Source organism: Micromesistius poutassou, assembly GCF_964030765.1.
Source record: "Micromesistius poutassou genome assembly, chromosome: 13".
NCBI classification, from domain to species: domain Eukaryota; kingdom Metazoa; phylum Chordata; class Actinopteri; order Gadiformes; family Gadidae; genus Micromesistius; species Micromesistius poutassou.
The window spans coordinates 16,981,883-17,005,845 of NC_140283.1; the positions used below are offsets into that span (position 1 = coordinate 16,981,883).

General features: G+C 46.8%; 1 protein-coding gene across 1 annotated transcript in view; it reads left to right on the plus strand.

The window, feature by feature from the left end:
- The window catches only part of LOC311357261 (protein kinase C-binding protein NELL2a-like), a gene marked incomplete at its 3' end in the record, with an annotated part of 30,173 nt that extends 7,245 nt beyond the window's left edge, over positions 1-22,928 (plus strand). Inside the window, exons 3-6 of the mRNA XM_084477167.1 lie at positions 6,309-6,434; positions 20,452-20,574; positions 22,013-22,108; positions 22,849-22,928. Coding sequence (XP_084333293.1) covers positions 6,309-6,434; positions 20,452-20,574; positions 22,013-22,108; positions 22,849-22,928 — 425 coding nt within the window. The remainder of the gene's footprint in view (positions 1-6,308; positions 6,435-20,451; positions 20,575-22,012; positions 22,109-22,848) is intronic.
- Positions 22,929-23,963: the final 1,035 nt, after the last annotated feature.

Sequence of the window (23,963 nt, forward strand, 5' to 3'; positions counted from 1 at the left end):
CTCTCTGTCTCTCCGTCCCTTTGTCCGTCTGTCTCTCGTTCTCTCGCTCCCTCTGTCTCTCTGTCTCTCGTTCTCTCTCTTGGTCTGTCTCTCTGTCTCTCGTTCTCTCTCTCTGCCTCTCTCGGTCTATCTCTCTGTCTCTCGTTCTCTCTCTGTCTCTCGTTCTCTCTCTCGGTTTCTCTCTCTGTCTCTCGTTCTCTCTCGGCCTCTCTCCTTCTCTCTCTCGGTTTCTCTCTTTATCTCTCGTTCTCTCTCTCTGTCTCTCGTTCTCTCTCTGGGCCAGCCTCTCTGTCTCTCGTTCTCTCTCTGTCTCTCCTTCTCTCTCTCGGCCTCTCTCGGTCTATCTCTCGTTCTCTCTCTCTGTCACTCGTCCTCTCTCTGGGCCAGCCTCTCTGTCTCTCCGTCCCTTTGTCCCTCTGCCTCCCCCTCGGCGGCTGTCTGGCCACCGGGTTCCTGGCTGCTCCAGCTGTTATTTTGGCTGGGCCTCATCCCTCTGCCAGAGTCCTGAGTCTGCCGGTCCCAACAGGAGCGCCGGGGGGGGGCGAGGGAGGGGGCGTCGGGACAGAGCGAGAGAGAGAGAGAGAGAGGCGACAGAAACAGAAGAGAACCTCTGAGTAAAAGGCTGGCTAGAGACACACAGAGAGACAGAATCACACGAGGATAAGGAGAGGGTGCTATTGTGTATGATCTGATTGATGGAATCATTTATTTATCTATTCATTTCACCTCTAGCAGACGCTTTTTATCCGGAGCGACTTATCGTTCATTTTGCTGTTATTGATTTGAGATCCACATCTTCAAGAAGTAGGTAGGGGGTAAGGCCTCCGGCTAACAGATGCCCACGGCTAGACCACAGGTGTTCGACTACAGCCTTCAACACAGAGGTAAACTGCAGACGGAGGCCGCAGACCTGGGCACACAGTAGGTCAAACGGTCACGACAGTGGACCCACATATATCAATAAGACCACGCCTGGATCAGAGGGTCGTGTCGGATCAGCAGAGAATCCGAGTGAAGAATTTAGCTTACGTCCGTCCAGTGGTGCGAGTAATCCCCCCCTCCCGGAAATGTGGGAGGAAGTGAAAGAGCGAGCCTTGGGAAAGGGATTGGAATTTTGCCCAATTCCGGGGTGGCTGTTGAAAGGCTCCCCGTCGGGCGCTCTGTGTCGCAAGGAGGCACCGTCACTCTGATTGTGGGTGGAAGTTGATAAGTCTTGCCCATGGCTCTTCCTAAACCCTCTCAGACCACATGGAGATCCTCGCTCCGTCAGAATTCTCAGCTTGAGTCCAAATCCGAAACCACATCAAATCATGAAAACGATTCAGTTATTACACCACAGCGTGGTTAACCCCGACATCCAACTCCGCCTCCTCCATTTTTCTATCTGTGGTCACCTGACCCGTTACCAACATCAGTTCACCTCACCTGTTGTCGGCCATCTTACCTGTATCTGCAACCTCTCCTAATTTGCATAGACTAATCTACACATCAGTCCATGTATTGGTGCTCTTATCTGTCTGCTCCCAGGCGGTCTGTATGCAGACTGACATCAGCAGCTCCACCCCTCTCTACGGAAGAGGGAAGGGAAGGGTTCGGAGGGTGATATGGTGGTGGGCGGGGGGGGGGGTCGGGGGTAATAGGGAGCCCCCCCTGCTCTCCTTTGTGCAAATACTCCAGGGCCAATCAGGACACACTACAGCTGGTGTGTGAAATGTCGGCGAAAATGACGCACCAAGCTGCCCCGACTGCCATTACAGAAATCCGCGGAAAGCGTTTAAGTGCAAGCATCACATCTGTTTGGCTGTATTCAGAGTCGGCCCCGGTGTCTGTAATCACATACCAGCGGCGCGGTGATGTGCACCGCGGAGAGATTGGAGTGTCTCGGTGGCGACCAGAAATTGCAGCGTGCGGTAAGTGTGCACGGTATCTGGAAGGGTCTGACAGGTTCAGCCCAGGCTGCTGGGGACTGCAGTCTGACTGTAAGCAGACACCGGGCAGACTGGGTCTGGTTGGCTAGCTCCTCTCTTAGCCGGAGACGCTCTGAACTGTGAGCCCGTCTGTTCAGCTCACTTTGAATTTCAAAGGGAAACACAGAATTGACTTTGAAAAGAGTTGCCACATCCAGCTTCGGCTAGTTTCTTCTTTTTTTTGGTGTTTTTCTTTTATTCGGCGCTTGTGCTGAGTTTTAAGTGTTGGCACCAGTGTTGCGGGACCTTAGCTCTCGAAAGTCATGTTTTTGTAACTATGAAGTCAGGAAAGCAAATGACTTCATAGCTCCATATTTTGCCGTTCTTGAATGTGTGATAAAAAACGTTCCATGTTTTGCGCACGCATACACATCTCACCTGCTGCTGGTCAGGCCTTTCTGGACTTGATAGGGAATTGTATTTTCAAAAATGGTCTCTTCCCCAAACACTGTGGCCATTTACATACTGAGCGTCTTTTCCGTCTGGTTAAAACATGATTGTCTTCATTTTAAAGGTAGAGAAGGCAAAAAAAAAGAAACCAGCCAGAGTAAGTCAGATTTTGAAAGTGTCCAAATTAAAATATCATGTCCTTCCCTTCAGGTCTGCCTTCAAAGCCACTTACCCCAAAAAACGTGACTTGCTTGCTAGCTTAATTTTAACAAAGTAATATCATTTGACAAACATATATTTTAAAACCTGATCATGTTCCTGTTAAAACATAATTGTGTTCATGTTAGAACATGGCCACTTATGTACGCATCTCTGGCTCAGAACACATTATGATAAGGTAAAGGTTTCAAACGATGCAAAGGTTTTAATTTTCGAATACTCATCTTTTAACCTAATCAGGCTCTTATCATCACACTGCAGGTGATGCTGTCGGGTTCTGTAGTGCCTATCTGGAGGAGCACACACACACACACACACACACACACACACACACACACACACACAGACACACCGCAACATAGCGAAAAATATGCTTTCACGCAGGTGTGTTTACCCGGCAATAAAAAGGCCCTTGTATCCGCCCACTCCTTCTCTCTTGCCGTGGCATATGCATCCACATGACAGTCCAATCTGTTAATAGCGATGGAGATGAGTCACCAGTAGCACCCCCTTTGCTTCTCACACGGCTCCCCCTCATCATCTCACCTCGTACTGGTTGTTTTAGCAGCACTAACCGGTGTCAGCCAGCACCCAGATGGATGAGGCTTCGCAGTTAATAGGCAGTAAATCAAAACCACCGCCACTGTCGACCAATCAGGGGCCTGGAAATGGGAGACGTGGGGGGGGGGGGGGGGGGGGCACATAAGCTCTGTGCTCAAGGTTAACCAGGCAATTGGCTTTGGAGTGAATAAGGGTAGCGAAATGTCTCTCTCTCTCTCTCCCTCTCTCGCTCTCTCTACCTCGGTGGCACTCTCGCTCGCTCACTAGCTGCTAAGCTAACGTTTAAACTTCTCTCCTCTGCTATTTCTCCCTCATTTTAATCTTCACTCCTCCACACTGGCTGTCTCGAAAACTGTCCCCCCCCCATCCAGCCATCGCTCTGACTAAATTTCTGTCCACTTTCTGTCTCCCTGTCCGTCTGCCTGTCTGTTGTCTCCACTCTCCTCTGTCCACATGCTTTGAATTAGCTTCCACGTAGCCGAGGACGATCGGTTTCCATTGACCGCTGTTGACTGGCATCTGCAGGAGATTGAATGGATTGAGAGATCTCTCACAGGGGGGCAGGGAACAAGTGCGGTTGAATGTCAAAACAGATGGAAGATACGCAATGCTGCCCTTTTAGTTTAAGCGTGGACGCGTGTGTGTGTTGGGGGGGGGTGGTTTGTGTGAGTGTGTGTTTGGCCGTGGGGAGTGTGTAACGTAGGGAATGGTGGGTTTATAGTAACACAAGGACATGCTATCTGATGCCAATGCAAGTGTATTCAAATTTTTTAATTAGTTATTTCTTTTTTTCTCGTCTCGAACGCATCCGACACCTCGGTGAGAGCATCGCTGCTGCTGCTGCTGCTGCTGCTGTTGCTCACCGGTTAGGGTGAGGGAGAGAATGAATTCAGGATGTCAGGGCCGAGTGGGGAGCCTCTCTTTCACAGCGCAGTGTGTGGGTTTCAAGGCCGAGTTATCAATTGGGAAAACAAACCCGCAGCATGCACGAGATTAGCTTGTCTTTGTTAGGTAAAACCCATCATGTTTTTTTTCTCCATTCAATTACACTGCGTTGCATCATATTGTCAGAGTTGTTGTTTTTTTTCGGGGGCCCTGCCTTCTGAATGTTTGCCGTGTGTTTTGTTTACAGGCTGAGTTGGTGTGACTGCTAATGTGCTGGCTAATAAAGGTCCACTTCTTCTTCAGCGATGGAATAGAACACAATTGAACGCATTTCTTTTATTACTAATGGAGAATCTGTATTAAATTTAGTATTATTGAAGGGTACGGGATTACCAATAGTGTTCATGAATTCACCCTTGGCTAGCTTTGGATAAAAGGGTCTCCTAAAATGACTACAAAGTAAGAATGTTTTTTTTATTTTTATGAAAAGGCTATTCAACTTAATGAATTGCCAGTAGAAAGCCCTAATCGACCTGTGTTGACAGACTGAACAGCCGTCTGACAGGAAATAATGGTGCTGAGGCTAGAGTGGTGGACTTCTCATGCAGCAATTAATAACATCAACTGGTATGATGGGGTCGGCTTAGCTCGAGCTTGGAGGTAGAGCGGGTTGAAGGTTGATAGTTCGATCCCCGCCTGCTCCTAGCAGAGCGTCGAGGTGTAACACCTAACTGCTCCTGACGAGCTGGTTGTCGGCTTGCATGGTCGACTCCGCTTTGGATAAAAGCGTCTGATAAATGCCCTGAATTCGAACGTAATGGACTCTAATCGCCCCTATATATGTTTATATATGTTTATGTCATCTTTGTGTGTGTTCATGTAAATAGTAGAAACAATCGCAAGTGGGAAGTGGGGATATAAAGTGGAACTTGCACATTTGTCCCTTTGACGTGTTTCCCATCGACAGACAGTTCAACAGTTGATAGATAAGGATAGACGATAAGGCAGATTACTGAAAGAGGAATGGATGTCGATCAGAGAAACATCCTGGATTGTACGGACCCTCAACGTGCCAAATGGTCATTTGACTATGGAATAAACCACAGTGAAAATAATGTACTTCAGCGCCCTCAGCTTGCCTCAGTCGCAACACCAACCCCCTCGTACATTATTTACCAACATGGGAGCTTCTGCTTAAGCTGGAGTCACCAAGAATGAGATATTAGTTTCATTCTTTCGAGTGTCGACCTGGTCAATAGCTGTTATCAGGCGTTGTTTGTAGTGGTGTACCATTACTGAAACGTAATTCACACCCTTGGAACATTATTGACCAACGTATATACCAATGGTGTGGTATAAACATAGATAATATCATAACGACAAACGTACACATGCTATTTTCTCCTTCTCAGTGCAGACCTCCACCTAATGAAGAAATGATCAATGGTTTAAACGCTGTCACATGCAGTACAAGAGTCATTATGATGATTGGGAGCTAGCCACGGGAGACAAGTAGTCGTGCCAATGCTGTTTCAGAGGTCCGTAGGTCAAACCCCACTTTGCCAATTGCATGGCCATTTAAGTAATTACAGTAAAGACATGGGTTGGCTTTATAGTCTCTTTATTTGTATCCTTTAAAAAATCGACCCGAATGTAGATAGATAGATAGAAAGGAACTTTATGGGGAAGGCGTCCTCAGGAAATTGCACTTCCAGCAGCAGCAAACACCAGGAAAACCAGCAAACGTACAAAATGCAAAATGCATGTAGGGAAATACTATACAAAAAGACTAATATACAAGCCAATATTTACCGGAGGGAGTGCTTAAACAGTGCATAAAAACAGTGCAAGAAAACAGTGATTCAAATAGCCAAGTTGTGCTTGATATGCAGTGTTATGTTATGTAGTGGGGCGGGTGTACAGTGTATGCATAACAGAGACGGATTTGAACTGCAAAAACGCTGGATAAGAACAACTCTCCGAACCAGTATGTGTGCCGTACAGCCGTTACGTCAACGAAACGTAAACCTATACAAAAACCGATACCTGTTTTGTATGCACAGTGCACGCTCGTGCATATAAACCAACATTTAATTAAATTTCAACCTTTTTTTCGCGATCGTGCCCACCGTGCCAAATCCAACACACCCTCTTGCTAAACAAACCCGACACGACTTGACACGATGCCCACTGTCGTAGGTAGCGGCTCCGGCCAGCGCCATGCTTGATGCGAGAGAGACCCTTCACTCCCCCCCCTTTCTCTCTGCACTTCTGCCTCCTGTCCAGATATCGACGAGTGCGCCCAGGGGAAGCACTACTGCCGGGAGAACACCATGTGTGTGAACACAGCCGGCTCCTTCATGTGCATCTGCCACACGGGCTACATCAGGATCGATGACTACTCCTGTACAGGTGAGTGCCCACGCCTCACCACGCCTCCACACGCCTCACCCCACCTCCACACACCCCCACACTGCACCATCCCTCCTCTCCAGGGAGCTGCAGGGGTCAGGTGGGGTTGGTGGAGGAGGGGAGGGTGGTGGTGGTGGTGGTGGTGGTGGAAGAGTTATATTCATGTCATGGAGTCGAAACAGGTTTCTGTTTTTAGACTCGCTGAAGGAGATGCTGTGAGGAGTTCGTTTAGGAATGGTTCACTTTATCATATAGGCAGAAGTAATCATTCACGTGGCGGAAGATGGTTTAGGATTTTCAACAGAGTTACATAAACGTGAAAACTGTTTCACGTGTAACTCAAGTGATGGTTACAACTACTTTGATTTGAGTTCAGTCAGGGACATGCCAGGAGGGCTGTTATTCCACTATTGATTACTAGCGTTGACCACTCAATAACAATAAGGCAGCCATTAAAGAAATACCATATGTAGACACGCAGAAAGGGGGGGGAGGTGACTCCCACTGGGGCTGACAGTGAGCTACTGTAATCGGTTTACAAATACGGCGGTGGGGGGCGCAACGTGAGTTTTGCAACGCTGATAGATACTTATCACTGTTTCATCACGTCCCGCCTTGGCCGTGGGCCCCGCCCCCCCTCTCAAGGCGGTGGCGTCGCTGGCTGAGACGAGGCCTCTGGGAGCCGCTCACAGCCCCGTCCGGCCCTGAGTGTGAGCGCAGCGGAGGGACGTTTAGTATGCGGAGGGACAAGTGTTTGACTTTGATTTGCACCCCGTTGGTTTGTGTGGTCATTACCAGTGCCAGCGCTGGAGCTAAACACACAGAGATGCAGAGGGAGGCGCACACACACACACACACACACACACACACACACGCACATACACGGACACACACACGTTCTCTCTGTTTCCCGAGTTGTTCATCCACACGCGCGCATACACGTGCATCCGAACACACATACATACACATACATATGCACACAGATACATGCATACATGCACATGCACACACACGCATACACATGCAGACATACACATGCACACATACACAAACACTCACTCTTGAGGAAAATACACACAAACACAGTTTGGGCATTACATCATCGACTGCTGACAAGGTTTTGGCCTCAGGCCAAATAAAAAGGAGATTTTAAAAATACAATTTAGAAGTCAGCATGCCCCTAATGAATTTACCTAGACCCCCCAAAAAACGTTCAAACCATTGATTCGTAGCCACCTGCACACACAAACACACACACACACACACACACACACACACACACACACACACACACAAGCGCACAGATGGCTTTGTCCCTGCTTGAACTGAGGTAAACGGTCCTGACAAATGTGAAAACTCTTGTTGAAAAACGATTGCAAACACACTCAGACACACTCCGATACATCCATGTGTATTCACCGGTGTGGCTGCATGTACACACACGCACACGCACGCACACAGACACAGACACACACACACACACACACACACACACACATACACACACACACACAGTCATGCTGATCCGTCATGATCCAGTGCCATCCGTCAGCCAGGCGGGCCGGTCAGGCTGCTGGTTGTTGTCTACAGTGGGTGAACCGCGGGGCTAAGTGAGTCCCCAGGTGCTGTGTCTCTGAGGGGCCTGGCAACATGTTACATTTCCTCTGCATCTGTAATTAAAAAAGCAATTTGCGCTAATGTAAACCCAGTGGCGGTGCTCTGCTGGGGAGGCAGGGAGCTGTGGGGTGTGTGTGTGTGTGTGTGTGTGTGTGTGATTGTGATTCTGATTGTCAAAGTGTGTGTGTGTGTGTGTGTGTGTGTGTGTGTGTGTGTGTGTGTGTGTGTGTGTGTGTGATTGTCATTTTCTTTTTGTGTGGGTATGGGTTTATGTGAGTTTCTGTGTATGTTTATCTGTGTGCATGGGTGTGTAGGGGTTTATATTAGTGTGTATGTTTGTGCTTGTGTCTGTGTGTGTGTTTTTATGAATCATGATTGTATGTGTGTGTGTGTCAGAGTGTCCATTGTGGGGTGTGTGTTTGTATGTGTGGCTTCGCAGTTACAATTATCTCCATGAGAGTTATCGCCAAAACAAAAAAACAAGAAGACCATTGTGTATCCTCAAAAACCTCCCCCTCCACCCCTCTTCCTCCTTCGCCCCCATCCTCTTCCTCCTTCACTTCCAACAAGGATGAGGGCAAAACAAAGCTGCTTCCAGGCCCTGGCTCTCTTAATAATAATACATTCAGCTTATATAGCGCTTTTCTAAATACTCAAAGTCGCTTAATATAGTGTACACAGAATAAAAACATTTAATAATAACGTATATAAGTAAAAATATAAAATAGGATAAAAATAGGTAGCTAAAAAACTGAAATAGGTATAGAAGACTAGGAATAGTTAAAAGGAGGTTAGGTGTTGAAAGCGATCTTGAAAAGGTGGGTTTTGAGGGCCTGTTTAAATGAAGGGAGTGTGTCTGCCTGTCGGATGTCGTCTTATGTCTTCCACAAGTTCCAGAACTGGTAGACAAACTGCTCCGATGTCCTCTTCACCTTCAGAGACACACACACACACACACACACACACACACACACACACACACACACACACATCAGCGCAAGGGACGGCTCTGACAGCAGCTCTGTCCTAGCGTGACATGTATTTGACACGTCTACCAGTAGTGTGCAGGGAGCAACCGCCACTCTGCGGAGGCTCTGTCTGGAGCCGGATGTTCTTCCGCCCCCCCCCCCGCCCCCCCCCCCCCCCCCACGGAGATAAGGGTAAACACTACAGGTGCTGTGGTCCATGCTGTGAATGATGATGATGACAGTGTTGTTCTCTTCCTCTGCACCACCAGACAAGAGTACAGAATAAGTAAGTGACTGTAGAGAGACACCTGCTACATTCACAAGTGCGGTGCCAAAGACGTGGTGTGTGTGTGCAAACACACTTTTTGTGTGCGTTAAAGCCACAGTATGTTTTCTTAAAAATACACCAAACAAACTGTTTGTGTGCGTAAAAGACACAGTATGTTCGTCTACGTGTATTTAAGACACTATGTGTGTAGTAGAGATAGTGTATGTGTGTGTTAAAGACACTGTGTGTAGTAGAGATAGTGTGTGTGTGTGTGTTAAGAACACTGTGTGGGTGTGTTAAAGACATTGTACGTGTGTTAAAGACATTGTATGTACTATAGATAGTGTATGTAAAATAACCTCTGTATTTTACTCTCTAATTGTCTGCATTTAACTGTGTTTTTCTGAATTGAATTAAAGGTTTCATTCCCCGAGAAACCGTTTAGTACTTGTTCCTTAAAATTAGATAGGTCACTCAGAGTTGCATATGCTGAACGTGCAAATGTTCTTCTACCACGATTGCCCGCATTAGCAAATGAAAGAAAATAGACGCACAAACGATCAGAAAAGCCTCACCAACTGACGTCAGTTGGTGAATTAGTATTCATGGTCTCGCCCACCTTGGCCTTGCGACGGCCCACGGGAAGACAGTATTGAGTTTGTGCCTGTGCTATTTGTGGCTATAACAAATCAACGGTGCATCTCTTGGCCAAGAAACAAGAGTTGAGGAAGAAATGGTTGGATGGGACATTACCACTGTTTCAACATTTACGTGGCTCGGGAGCAGCGGCCCGGACACGGCGATCGGGGCACGGTGGCTGGTTCCTGTGGTCGCCGTGCCCCGGACACGGTGCCCTGAGGCAGCTCTTCTTTCTGTATTCAACCAGAAACCCACAAGGAGCCCAGTGGTTCTCTCTCTCTCTCTCTCTCTCTCTCTCTCTCTCGTTCTCCATCTCTCGTTCTCCATCTCGTTCTCCTTCTCTCTGTCTCTCTCTCGTTCTCCATCTCTCGTTCTCCATCTCGTTATCCTTCTCTCTGTCTCTCTCTCATTCTCCCTCTCTCCGTGTGTCTCGCTGTAAGTTGAATTGGTTTTATTACTGTGACGGACAGTGCTGTTAGCCAATCAGAGGCGAGTCATTTGCATGTCATGAATAAGAGCCAAAATCAGGTCGTTCATCCCCGCCCACCTCCTCCACCACACTAGAACAGTGTGAAACAGGAGCACCAGAGCATTTTTTTCACCAAAACCCACTCACAGGGCATTTATTGCTACTATTGACCAACGCCAAATTAATGAAAAAACAGTGCATTAACACCTTTAAATAAAACATGTTGAATAGAAAAGCAAAGGCTTTTCGCTAATTTCAGCGAATAAAATTGCCCTTGAAATGATAATAAAAGTTCACGAAAAGTTCACGAAATTCGAAATGTAATACACAGGGGGCATTAAAATGAGTACCTTGGCGTGTACCCAGTCCCCTGTAAGAGTGCCTAAGCCCCTGTGTGTGTGTACCAGAGACAGTGTATATCAGCGTGGTTCACTACAGTGTGTACCAGAGACCATGTACATCAGTGTGGCTCAGTCCAGTGTGTACCAGAGACAATGTACATCAGTCCAGTGTGTACCAGAGACCATGTACATCAGTGTGGTTCAGTCCAGTGTGTACCAGGTGAAAGTATACTACTCCGTATCCGTAATCCGTAATCCGACTCCGTAACTACGGAGACCCCTCGAGCATTCGCAGTTCTCCGTCGGGATGTCGGATACGCAATGCAATTCGCCGCCTGATCGATCTTATATGCTGACTACTAACCATGTGAATAGTGTTGAAAATAAACTTCCAAAGCTTTTCAAATCTTATTTGGTGTTTTATTAGTCCTTAATGTGCAAAGTAAACAATGTACAAAGTAAATAAGATGCAAAGTCAAACCGGGGAAAGTGATTCTGGAAACTATTTTGTTAGAGGACCAATCGCAGCCCTTGCCGTCTCTGTCCGTCTCCGTTGCCTCAACGGATAGTTAAAAAACATTGGATGCGCACGTAGAGCTACGGAGAGGGTCTCTGACAGGCTCCCTGTCGACGGAGAGGGCTCTCCGTAGCTACGTACAGCAATTTACAGAGTAATATAAATCCACCTTTAGTCCAGTGTGTACCGAAGACAATCTACATCAGTGTGGCTCAGTCCAGTGTGTACCAGAGACAATGTATATCAGTCCAGTGTGTACCAGAGACAATGTATATCAGTCCAGTGTGTACCAGAGACAATGTATATCAGTCCAGTGTGTACCAGAGACAATGTATATCAGTCCAGTGTGTACTAGAGACCATGTACATCAGTGTGGCTCAGTCCAGTGTGTACCAGAGACAATGTACATCAGTGTGGCTCAGTCCAGTGTCCGATCCCCCTCACACTCGGCCATCCCCCTCGTTCGGTCTTGCCGGCTCCTTGGCCAGATTTACAATCAAGATTAATCCCCCCCCCCAAACCCCCCCGTGGATTAAATTGTGTCACTACTCTTTACCTAGATCCCCATAAAGAAAAAAAAGACCTTGGAAGTCGGAGCGAAGGAATGGGCGCCGCTCCACCGGCGCGCCTTTTATAAAAGTCAATTCCTGTGATTAAACCGGGGCTTGAATGCCGCCGTGATGTAATGACTTTTCTTCTGCTCCGGTCAAATTACCGTCGTAATCTCCCTGCTGAGTTATTGGTGCTATCAGACCCTGGGCGCTCCACCACGCTGGACCCTCAGGCTGACCCACAGCTCAGAACACAATCAGGGCTGGGCCGGGGGGCCGGGGGGCCGGGGGCGGCGGGCTCATTTCAACCTCTTCCGCCAATATTAGGGGAAGGTGATTCGTTGGCCAAATTAGATCCCGAGCAATAACGTTTGCATGGTTCTCGCATGAATGAAAAGGCAAGGCAAGAGGGACGCCATCGTTTGGTTTGGTGACAAGGAACAAGAGACGACTGACATGGTGTTAGCCACGAGATTACATTCCTTGTTGATACCAATGAAAAATCGTTGGTACTAGCTCCCTTAAGCTAGTTGCTATGCTAGGCTAGCCACAAGCTTCCATTCTTTGTAAACACCAATGAAACATCAGGGGTGCTAGCTCTCTGAAGCTAGTTGCTATGCTAAGCTAGCCAAAAGCCTACATTCCTTGTAAACACCAATGAAACATCTGCGGTGCTAGCACTCTGTAGCTAGTTGCTATGCTAAGCTCAAGTTTCCATTCCTTTATAAATACCAATGAAACATCTGCTTCTGCTGGAGAAGAAGCCACAGAGAATACTGAATTTGTCTGGGGTCTTAGGGCAAGAAAATCATTAAAACTGTGTAGAGAAACATTAAAGCAGCCTCCTTCCCAACGATTGATAGTCCATGGGAATGTGATGTATGAGGACATTTATTATCTCCAATGGATTGCGGCAATTAATAACGTGCCAGCTCAGCAGAATCAATGTACACAGTATCGATGGCCATATCTCTTTGTGTATATTGCATTGACGGGGCTACAGCATCACACTCTTTGTAGTGGACCCGTTTCATGGTGGGTTCATTTCTCTACGTCGTGCTGAGCTTAGCAAAGCAGCTCTGGGTTAGATTGCTCATTCCGTTGTTTGTGCCCGGGGCGGAGGGTCTAAGATCGAGACCACCCACCACGGTGGGTGTGGTAGGTGACTGGTTTGTTTCCCCTATCTGCTGTGGAACTGGAACCTTTTTGCCTCTTTAAGTCGGCTTCTTTTAAATGAATGACACCCGACTTTACACTTTGACTCACCCACTTCACTAGCCCTTTGACAATAACAGAAAAAAGAGCAATGTTTCCTTCCCCTGTTGCTCCAATCTTTAAATATCATTTTACCCTTCATCTTGAAGGTTAGGGCCTTGTCCTTTTCTCCTCCTCCACTTCTTCTTCTCCTCTTCCTCCTTCTCCTCCTCCTCCCTCCAAAGTGCCCTGAGCTGCTCCTCGCTCTGTGAGATTAGCCACTAATCCATGAAAGGTAGCGGATTGACTGTGCTCTCCCTTTGAATGCTATTAAAGGAGGCCGTCCTGAGGTGTGTGTGTGTGTGTGTGTATGTGTGTGCCCGTATAGGTGTTTGAGTGTGTGTTCAGAGTTCATTTTGTTTGTTTGTGTGTGTGTGTGTGTGTGTGTGTGTGTGTGTGTGTGTGTGTGTGTGTGTGTGTGTGTGTGTGTGTGTGTGTGTGTGTGTGTGTGTGTGTGTGTGCGGGCCTATGTGAGTGTATGTTTGTGTATGCCTTTGTTTGTGTATGCTTTTGTGTGTGTGTGTGTCCTTGTTCTAATCCTGTGATAACCAGACTTATGCCCCTAAGGCACTGAGGCAGCAGGGAGCGATGACAGCAGCGCTGGGGAAGGGATGGGGTCTGGGGGTCCGGGGGTGAGGGCTGTGGGGGTGACGGGGGGGGACAGAGGATGGAGCGGCCTGGCAGAGGTGGAGCACCAGGGTTCTGGACAAAGCTGAGGTCAAAATCGAAGGCTTTCAGTCCGTCAGTCAGAGAGTCAGTCAGGGTCTGAGAGCCAAACGAGCAGGTTTGGGTCAAGCGGTGTATTAGTACTCTATTGCCTCGTCGGAGGTGAAGGTGGGAAAACGTGGAGCAACACACTGCCGTCCGTTGATTGGTCGACAGAATCGTCACTTCCGTGGGACAGGGGGATGAAAACACACAACACAGTACCCGCCAGGTATTTCTGGACAACGGCGAAATGTCGCGCAAAGTTGAGGAACTGCTGGACGTCCTCCATTGTTGCTCTTTGTTTAATGTGTCGCGTTCTTCTTTTTCATTGAATTTATTTAGCAGGCTATTCTGTGTCTCGCTGCTATGATGTCACAATGCTTACGTAGCTGCCACGGCTAATCGCCACCTGGCTTAGACCCCGCCCTCGTCTACCTCGCTAGAAAAGAAAAGGATCTAGCGAAGGAACTTTCTAACAGCTGATGCAACCTGTCATTCTACTATTACATTAAGTGTGCGGCGTGTGCATCTCTCTGTATGTCGTGACAAGGGAAAACATCACTAAGAATGTCAGTGCCTCATGGTTGGGTGGTTCCATCAGCTATTAGTAAGTGAAAGGCTCGTGTATTTATTGAATGTACCCAGTGTTTCAAATAGAAGTTGTTTTTTGTGTTTGTTTGTTAACTGAAATCTAATTAAGATACTGCTCTGCATGAACTGGAGTCACACAGGCTGTTCCTTGCGATAAGCGGCTAAATTAAAATACAAATAAATTATGTTCACATATGCTTTTTCCACCAAGTTATAATTCAATCCCAATTAGGAATTAGTCGTTTAGTTCAGGCAAAAAGATAAATGCAATTTCAGGAGGAATTGATTAATGAATTAGGCCTGTGCATCTCGCTAGTCATGCAGAACAAGAATTTAGTTCGGTTGAAATTAAATCTCAACAAACTTGCCTCTCTTTGGCTAATTTTATTAAGCACTGTAGCCGAGTAGCATTGAAACGACCCACTGGTTCTCCAACCTGCACTATGGTTTCAGAAGTCTCCTCCCAGTCCCTTCCACTCCGACCATTAAGTAACACCCTCGTACACAACTGTTCGCCCCAGTCCAAAGGCAGAGGGTGACTTTAGCTGTGGCCCAAAAAATTATAATTATGAAAATATTATTATGAATTTACTAAATTGAACTCTGTTTTAACACCCTTAATCACAGTTAGGCAAGGCAAGGCAAGGCAAGTTACCTTCTGAAACGGCTTAAATCATTGAAATAAATAATACACATTTCATTATCTTACTCAGAAGAAAAGTGATGGCAGAGTGCGGTGCTAAAGGTGGAGGTTAGAGCGTCTCGCCTCGCCCAGCCGCCCTACGGTCAATCGTGCTGACGGAGGCTGACGGAGCCAGGGATGCTGACGGGTAGAAGCTTCAGAAGCCTCTCCCCGAGCACGCGATGATCTCATCCTTGTCTCACGGAATATATAAATATCAGACTAAGTCGCTGTCGGGGAGCAGATGCTTTAGACCTGAGGTCTGAGCTACTGAGGGGTGATGTGAGTTCTGCAAGAAGGTGGGTGTGGAGGAGGGGAGGGGGGAACTGAACACTGGTGACGGCCGCTTATGACGTATAATGGTGCAGCTGAGGTGACTACAGAAGACCTATAGCACATACACACACACGCGCACACACACACATACACACACACACACACATGCACACACACCAGTGTTTCCCATACATAGACCAATGTGTGGCGCAGCGCCACAGATTCAACAACGAGCACCACAAATTGATTCTGCTTTTTTTATTTTAACACGATTTTTAAGTATAAATAAAAGATACGGATAAAAAAGATTCTACAGAGTCTCACTCCGGCCAAAAACCAAAAGTTGCCAACCCTGCAGGGGGGCACCACACATTGCTAACTGGTCTGTGGGAAACACTGCACACACACACACGTACACACACACACACACACACACACACACACACACACACACACACACACACACACACACACACACACACACACACACACACAAGCCACAGAAAATTCCACATTTACCACTGAAGCACACTGAATGTGAATAAAAATGTAAATGACATCATCACTATGGAAAACACTTAGCTCATGCTGAATCTGGGGGATTATGAATTATATATTGGCATGGGCCAAGTGTAACTGGACGTCACTGCTGCCTAAGTGGATGTGACGTGGGGCCGGTTGTTGTTCAGCTGGAGTCATTAGCCTGGCAGCCCACAAACACATTTACAAGACCTCTGGTGAAGTGTCCATTTATTAAGAGTAAAGTGAGTGCAATGCTAGAAACTAAAACGTTAAAAGTAACAACCAGATGCACGGTGCGATTTTCTTTGAAAATTGCTGTGCTTTCATAAATCATACTCTTCTATTGAGGTGGGCTAGTATAAACAATAAACCATTGAATGGTTAAATGGCAAATTTTTCATTTGTGCGTGGGTTGTGTTGCGGCCGGTGAGCTCAAATGACACCTCGCCTAGCCTTAATGGCTGTTTTTAGACACACACTCAAAGTTTTCTGACACAAAAAGGATAATCCATGAAAGGTCTAAAAGCAGTCAATGGTAACAGCAATACTAATGAATAAATGAAAAATATAACACAGTGTTGTAAAGTGAAGGCATTAAACAACTGACCTTCACGTCTTTCTTCCATCCATTAATGATGAATTGATGTGTTAATTATTGTATTCCCATTGCCACTCATTCTCAATAATTTTTCCAATGAATGATTCATTCTTGAATGATTGAGATGGAGTGGTTTGTGATTGGTCCCACTCTGTATCTCAGTGATATCCTTGCCTCACCCCTGTTACCATGGAGGAGAGACCACTAGCCTACCAGTCCTTCCCTCTCCTCTCTGCTCTCTGTTTCTTCCCCACCTATCTGAGGGATCTTAGCGTGTCATCAAACTGTCACTTATTTCTTTAACTCAGTGATACATTTGAGAGAGATATAAGCACAACATGTCTTTGACATGAATTTGCAAATATTGAACACCATTAAGCACAAAAGCCTCAAAACCCGTACTGTGATGAGAAAGAAAACGTATCCACCGGGGACGACACACACACACACACACACACACACACATACACACACACACACACACACACACACATACACACACAATGTCATTCTGTCGATTCAGAGTGACGTCTGGCTGGTCTCTGGCTCTGACAGCTAAACAGAAATATGACTTTGGGCGCGTATACCTCAGGCTCTGCTCTCTCCCTGCACAGCGATTACAGGATTTATGGGCCCTCGAGCAGGCTTTAATTCTACCTATCAGAGATGGCTGTGTGGTTGTATACGTGTGTGTGTGTGTGTGTGTGTGTGTGTGCATGCACACGATGTGTGCCTATGTGTCCGTGTGTGCGTGTGTGTGTGTGTGTGTGTGTGTACGTGTGCATGAGTGTGTGTATGATGGAGAAACAAGAGGTAGAGGCAGTTCCTCTTAAGTGCCCTTCAATCCTTCTCTTGCTCTCATTCTCAATCTCACCCAACCACCCACACACACACACACACACAAAAACACACACTCCCACACACACACTCGCACACGTACGTGCGCTATCCCCGACATGAGCTCATGCCAATGTCACTTTCAATTTGGAGCAGTGCTCGGCCTGTTCAGGAGATATAATGGATACCATGATGGTAGGAAAGATGGAAGATGGGGCTCTGATGCGTTCAGAATCCTCATTCTCCGTCCTCACGGACACTTTGCCATGTCATCGAGCGGCCATCCCTGACTTCTCTCTCAACCCCGCGGAAAGACTTTTCAGCATGATTGTTCCAAATGGTTCATCCAACTGCCATATGGGTTAAACAAACGGTAAAAAAACAGGAAGCCACATCGTGTTTGTCAGGTACAGTTTGCCCAGAAATCCACTTTAAAGCCATTAAGCAGGTCACAGTGCTGCCCACGGATGCTCTTTTGTTTATGGTTCTCTAAAGGCGCTATAGGTACGATTTAAGAGCTGTAATTCTCGTGTAATTTGTGATAAATGCCTTAGTCCTCCTCGGTCCGCTATTAGTGAGTGAAAATTCTCTGTGCTCGGGTTGACTGCTGCTGCGCCAGACAATTTAGATTTTAGAATGTTACCAGCTATCTCTGACCGATCACGGCCTCTCTTTTCTGATTGGTTTGGGGGAATTTGTGAGCAAGATGGTCATATAATAAACCTCTAGAAAAAGTAAATTCAATTTGCTGATTCAAATCATGATTTGATTTAATTTGAACATATAACAAAAACATTACATTTTTTAAAACAAAAATAACTGACACAATAAATTAGAAAAATTGAATGTGCTTCCAGTTTGTGAATAGAAAATCCAGTTACTTATATCTCTGAGGTGTGTCATATCTCGATCATATCTCTTATCTATAAATATCGATATCTATATAGATCATCCCCCTGTATAATTGGCTCATTCATTAATTCCCTCATTCTCCACCTCAAGCTGGTGTGTGGTGAGCGTTCTGGCGCAGATTGGCTGCCGTGCATCACCCAAGTGGGTGCTACACATTGGTGGTGGTTAGTGAGGTCCCCCCTTCACTGTAAAGCGTCTTTGAGTGTCTAGAAAAGCGCTATATAAATTCAATCAATTATTATTATTATAATTATATATATATATATATATATATACTTAAATACTGTACCCTGGATATCGGGCTGATGTGTGAAGCAGCCATTACTTTTGGTGCAGCCATCCTTCCTTCAATCTGGGTTAAGGGGTCAAACACATTTTGTTGCTGGGAGGTTGCAGAAAGAACAATGAGTGGGTTTTGGCGAAGTGCCATTGGCCCGGCGAACTGACCCCTGACCTGCTGAATTTACCAGAAGCCTGCAAAATGCTGTGCTGTGCCTTTCCCTGTAAACAGTGCTGCAGAACAGTGGTAGCAGTCAAACAAAGTCCTTACTCAAGGTAAAGTGCAAAATGCTGCAAAATATACAATTTTGAATAGTCTTTAGTTAAAGTATAAAAGTACATGACGTGAATTGCGCTCATGGCATAAATGCAGTGCTCTATAAACTGCATTTCAAATACGATGACAAAAGGTTCGTCCTTGCTTGAACGTTAATCACAGACGAGAGGTCTGAACATCAAATCACGCTGTGTTTGCAAAGACAAGACAAACAGCAAAGTGCACTCTCCTTAATTTAGTCCTTCACATGATCAGTTTGAGGACACAGTGTGCTGGTCTCTGCCATCCATTACCTATCAGGCAAGCATTGCCGCCCAATCCATTGATGCCTCTATCCTAGCCACTGACCTTTTGAAGAGTGTCCACATAGATCTGAGGCAATAAGCATGAAGCAGCCACCTCTGTCTTTCTCCCAGCCTCCATGTATTTGGCGGCAGAAGAAGAGCAGGGACCAGGAGGGTTGGTGGGATACAGGTGTGACATCTCTCTGCACCACAGAGCTGCCAGATACAATCAGAGAGATGCCGTTTTCTTTTTTATCAACACACACGAGGGGTTGCATCCGTTTCTGCCTCAAATCCGACTGGAGGAGTTCAGAGTGGTCGCGTTGGATAAGCGGCTCCCATTGGTCGATGTGGTCCAGATGGAAGCCCCTGACCGCTGTCTCATTTAATCAGTGGACTGAAGAAGCCGTTTCGCAAACTCGCAAAAAATGCCAACGTTCAAATCCAGCGGAAGACTTGTTTGTTGATGCTTGGCTCTGACCGTGAACTCCCATATGCTGCCAGTGCTGTCGCCTCGAGATGAGGAGCAGGGAAGAGGAAAACCGATGATGTTCACTTCAGAGGCCCTGATGTTAATGTCTCTAAGGTTGCCTCTTGTCAGGATCCATGAAGGCGAAGACGTCCTGGCTGAGCGGGCTAATCATCCAAGTGTCCTTGGCCTTGCTAGCTTAGGTTGCCATTCTTCACCAGTCAACTCTTCTCTTGCCTTGAGAACAAAGGATACTTCTCTGAGATTATGCTGGTCTTGATCTGTGGCTGCAAAGCGATGTCAGCTTCTGAGGTTGCACTAATCGTGGTTGCCGGCACGGGAGTTGGATGAAGAGTGCATGCTTCCTCATCAGCCGCTTTGTATGGGTTTAGGTGTGGGACTATTTCCATCAATGCTGCAAGAAAGAGATGTCGAAAAACATCATGTAACCATGTAAACTATTGCTTAGTTATTATATAACCTGTGATCTGTGATTGTAACTATATGCGAATAAAACATATAAAAAAATTGTTACATTTGTTTATTCTTATCATTTTTACATCAATAATCCAAACTGTGAGGTTACACAGTAACCTAACTGTTAGTTTATTTGTTAACAGTTAACTGGTCTAAATCGAACTCCATCTTTTTATACTTGGATCATTATGCTTTAAACCGTGTGGTTATGTGGTGCGGCAGCTAGGGTGGTCCATCCCCTTCCAGAAGGTTCTGGCTTTGATCTCTTGATGTCAGCAGTCTACCTCAAGGTATCCTTGATCTGAACTCGCTGTCAGTCGCTTTTGATAAAAGTTTCTGCTAAATGCTAAATAGCAAAAAAAAAAAAGAAAGAACCAGCATAGAAAGCTTGCGTTAACCTACGGTGTAGAAATGAAATGTGAGACCCATCAGACTCTGTCGACTCTAATATGGTGTCGTATCGACGGTTGTTCCCCTGCAGAGCATGATGAGTGCCTGAGTGGAATGCACAACTGTGACGAGAACGCTCTGTGTTTCAACATGGTCGGAGGACACAGCTGCTCCTGCAAGCCAGGCTACACCGGCAACGGAACCGTCTGCAAGGGTAAGCATCAGTAACGCCGCGCCTGTGTTTCACACTGCCAAGACGGAACCGGACATGAGGTTCACACTAGAGGACACCACCACACGTGTGTTTTACACTAGAGGACACCACCACACGTGTGTTTTACACTAGAGGTCACCACCAGACGTGTGTTTTACACTAGAGGACACCACCACACGTGTGTTTTACACTAGAGGTCACCGCTAGACGTGTGTTTTACACTAGAGGACACCACCACACGTGTGTTTTACACTAGAGGTCACCGCTAGACGTGTGTTTTACACTAGAGGTCACCACTAGATGTGTGTTTTACACTAGAGGACACCACCACAAATGTGATTTACACTAGTTTATAAAACGGGTGGCTTAAATCAAGCGATCTGATTGGTTCCCAACTCAGTGAACTATGCAATAGCATAGTTCACTGAAGCCTAAAAACATGTTGATTGCTGGAGAGGGTGGAAATGTTGTAAAGCAATAGGCACATGGTGAGTGAACTCGATAGTAGGCTAAATTGCCGGCGAACCGAGCTACCGTCTCTAGCCTAGCCTTCTCTCTGAAGGACGCTACAGTGTGTTGCATAGCAACCGCCGTACACTTTGCAGGCAGCCAGGATGGACTACTTTTTTGTATTCGTTAAAAAAAAATTCAGACTTTCTCGCTTTTTCAAAATTGAGGGTGTCTATGACTTTCATTTCGCCATACTTACGTAACCGTTTTATAAAAGCAATAGATCACTTCAGGCTGTGGTATACGGTCATTATACCACAGTTAAGGGGCGTTGTCCGTCCCGACGTGCAGCGGAGGGACGGCGACACTTCAATGACCGTATACCATAGCCTGTCGTGATCTATTGCTTAAGTACACCACCAGACGTGTGTTTTACACTAGTGTACACCACCAGACGTGGGTTTTACACCAAATGTTTGACTTGTCTTATCAGTCGTTTTGAGTAAAAGTGCCTGCTAATCGACTATTAAATGCAATATTGAAATCCCAATCCTATAGTGGTGGTCATATTGATGCTCATGAACTCTGAACACAACAAACGTCATCGTCGCTCCTTTCACTGGCTGACCTTGCAGTCCTTGTTTTTCGTCCTTGTTTTTCCTCACACTATGCACGACAATGGTCTACATTGTTGTTTCCTTCCCTGAAAACGTATTTCACACTAGTGTGTCAAAACATCCCAACACTTCAGTCAAGCCGTCCACAAATAACCACGATTCTGTGAACTAAACGTCTTCCCCGTGCATTCATCATCGTGAGCCGAACGGCACGTCTGCCATAATGACTAACTCCTCTGAATGGGCTCTTTCTCTGTATTCAAATACGTAACGCTGTGGCTGGGCTGATTACATACTTAATGCTCGTTAATCTTGATGAGTAATGGCCGTTTTTTTTTTTGGTTTGTTTGTTTTTTCTCCCGTCGGTCTAGCGATGTGTGACGGAATGTGCCAGAACGGAGGCACGTGCGTCTCACCCAACAACTGCATTTGCCAGCAGGGTTTCACCGGAAGGAGGTGTGAGACAGGTAAGAGTGTTTTGTTTGTTCTTTCTCTCTCTCTCTCTCTCTATCTTTGGCTATCTCTGTCTGTCTGTCTCTCTCTCTGTCTGTCTCTCTCTCTCTCATTCTCTCTCTCTCTCATTCTCTCTCTATGTCTCTCTCTCTCCCTGTTGTCTCCATCACTTTCTTTATGTAAATCCTCATTCTCTCTGTCTCTCTGTCTCATTCACTCCCTCTCTCTCTCTCTCTCTCTCTCTCTCTCTCTCTCCCCCCACTCTCTCTCTCTCTCTCTCTCTCTCTCTCCCTCTCTCTCTCCCTCTCTCTCCACTTACTCCAAAGGGCTCTCGCTAGATTAAATGCACTGAATCACTTCCCTTAACAAGCGGTGAGGAGGACTGTTAAATGCCGAACAAATAAGAAACCTTCATGGAGGCACTTTGGACCTAAAGGCCTGCGCACGTGTTCCACGCAATAACCACAATATCCTCCAAAAACACAGCAATTATTCTTGCCGTACAGAGCTGTCTGCGACCCCCCCCCACCCCCCCCTGATCTTCATCTCACCACAAAAAACAGCTGATGCAAAAATTGTTCCAAAGTTCTCAGCTCTCTCCAGCTGGTGCGCCGGCCCCACTTTTTGTCGTTTGTGTGCATTTTGTGTTTTTTTTTGCGAGCGTCTCTCCTCCGCTGGACGCGCGCACGTGCGGGCGACCGACCGGCGTGAACTCCGCGGTGAGTAATGAGCCTCCCGCTACCCTCCTCCGAAGGCCTTTCCAAAACGGCGGAATCTGAACTGCAGTGGCAGCAGTACCGCGTTGCCGCCTCGCACCGCGGGCCCCGGGATTAATCAGGGTGACACACCTCTCCTCGTAACTGGGGCCCCCACCCCCACCCCCTCCCCCTTTCATCCTCTCCCGGGATGACTTCACTGGCGCACAATCTTCCGGATGCTTTAAGCCCGACAGACAAGAGTGTGATGGTATTAAGCCCGGCGTCGTCGGATCGTTTTTTTTTCTGAAACGGCTAATATCAAAGTCCGGCCTCTCATGCATAGAAATGTGTGAGACCCATTGATGTCATTGATAGGAGGCTGGGCGGGCGGGTGGGCTCCCTCTTGTCCGCGTTGGCCGCGGGGGTCCGGTGCGTCCTGCCTCTGCCTTTGCCTCTACAGTGCAGGCATTATGGAGGTTAACCCCCCCTTTAACCCCCGGCTGTCTTTGAAACCTGTGCCTGGATATTGAGAATCGTGTCTTTCTGCAGCCAAGTGTGTGTGTGTGTGTGTGTGTGTGTGTGTGTGTGTGCGTGTGTGTGTGTGTCTGAGTTTTACTCAATGGTGTAGTAGACTGTATGATAATAACAAGGGCATAGTTTGAGAGGCGTCACCCCATAGGTTACTGATGGGAACGTTTCTACCACAAAGTGCGCACAAACACACACACACACACACACACACACACACATACATACACACATGCTCAGGGCACAAACCCCGAGAACTGCCAATCATCTGAATCTGTCATCACGTCCCCATGCATTTTTTATGCCTTCATAACTTCCTCATGAAATAATGATTTTCAACGTCAATCACACCATATCGCAGACTACGGAGACTATTACCTGCAAAAGTAATATCGACTTTACATCCCTAGCTAGGAAGCCCCTCTCCTCCATGGACTCAACCAGAGCAGCCTATGCATTTCTGAAATAGCCACCCAGTGGCCATTTTAAAGAGCCACACCCTTTAGGCTCCAGGTGGAGATGACTTCCATGTAGTCCCTCGTCCTGTAGTCTGGCTCGCAAGGGTTGGATGCAGACCGACTCTGCCGCCAATCAGTACCCAGGACAAAATTGTTTTCTTTGTTCGGTCAGGATCTCATTGGCT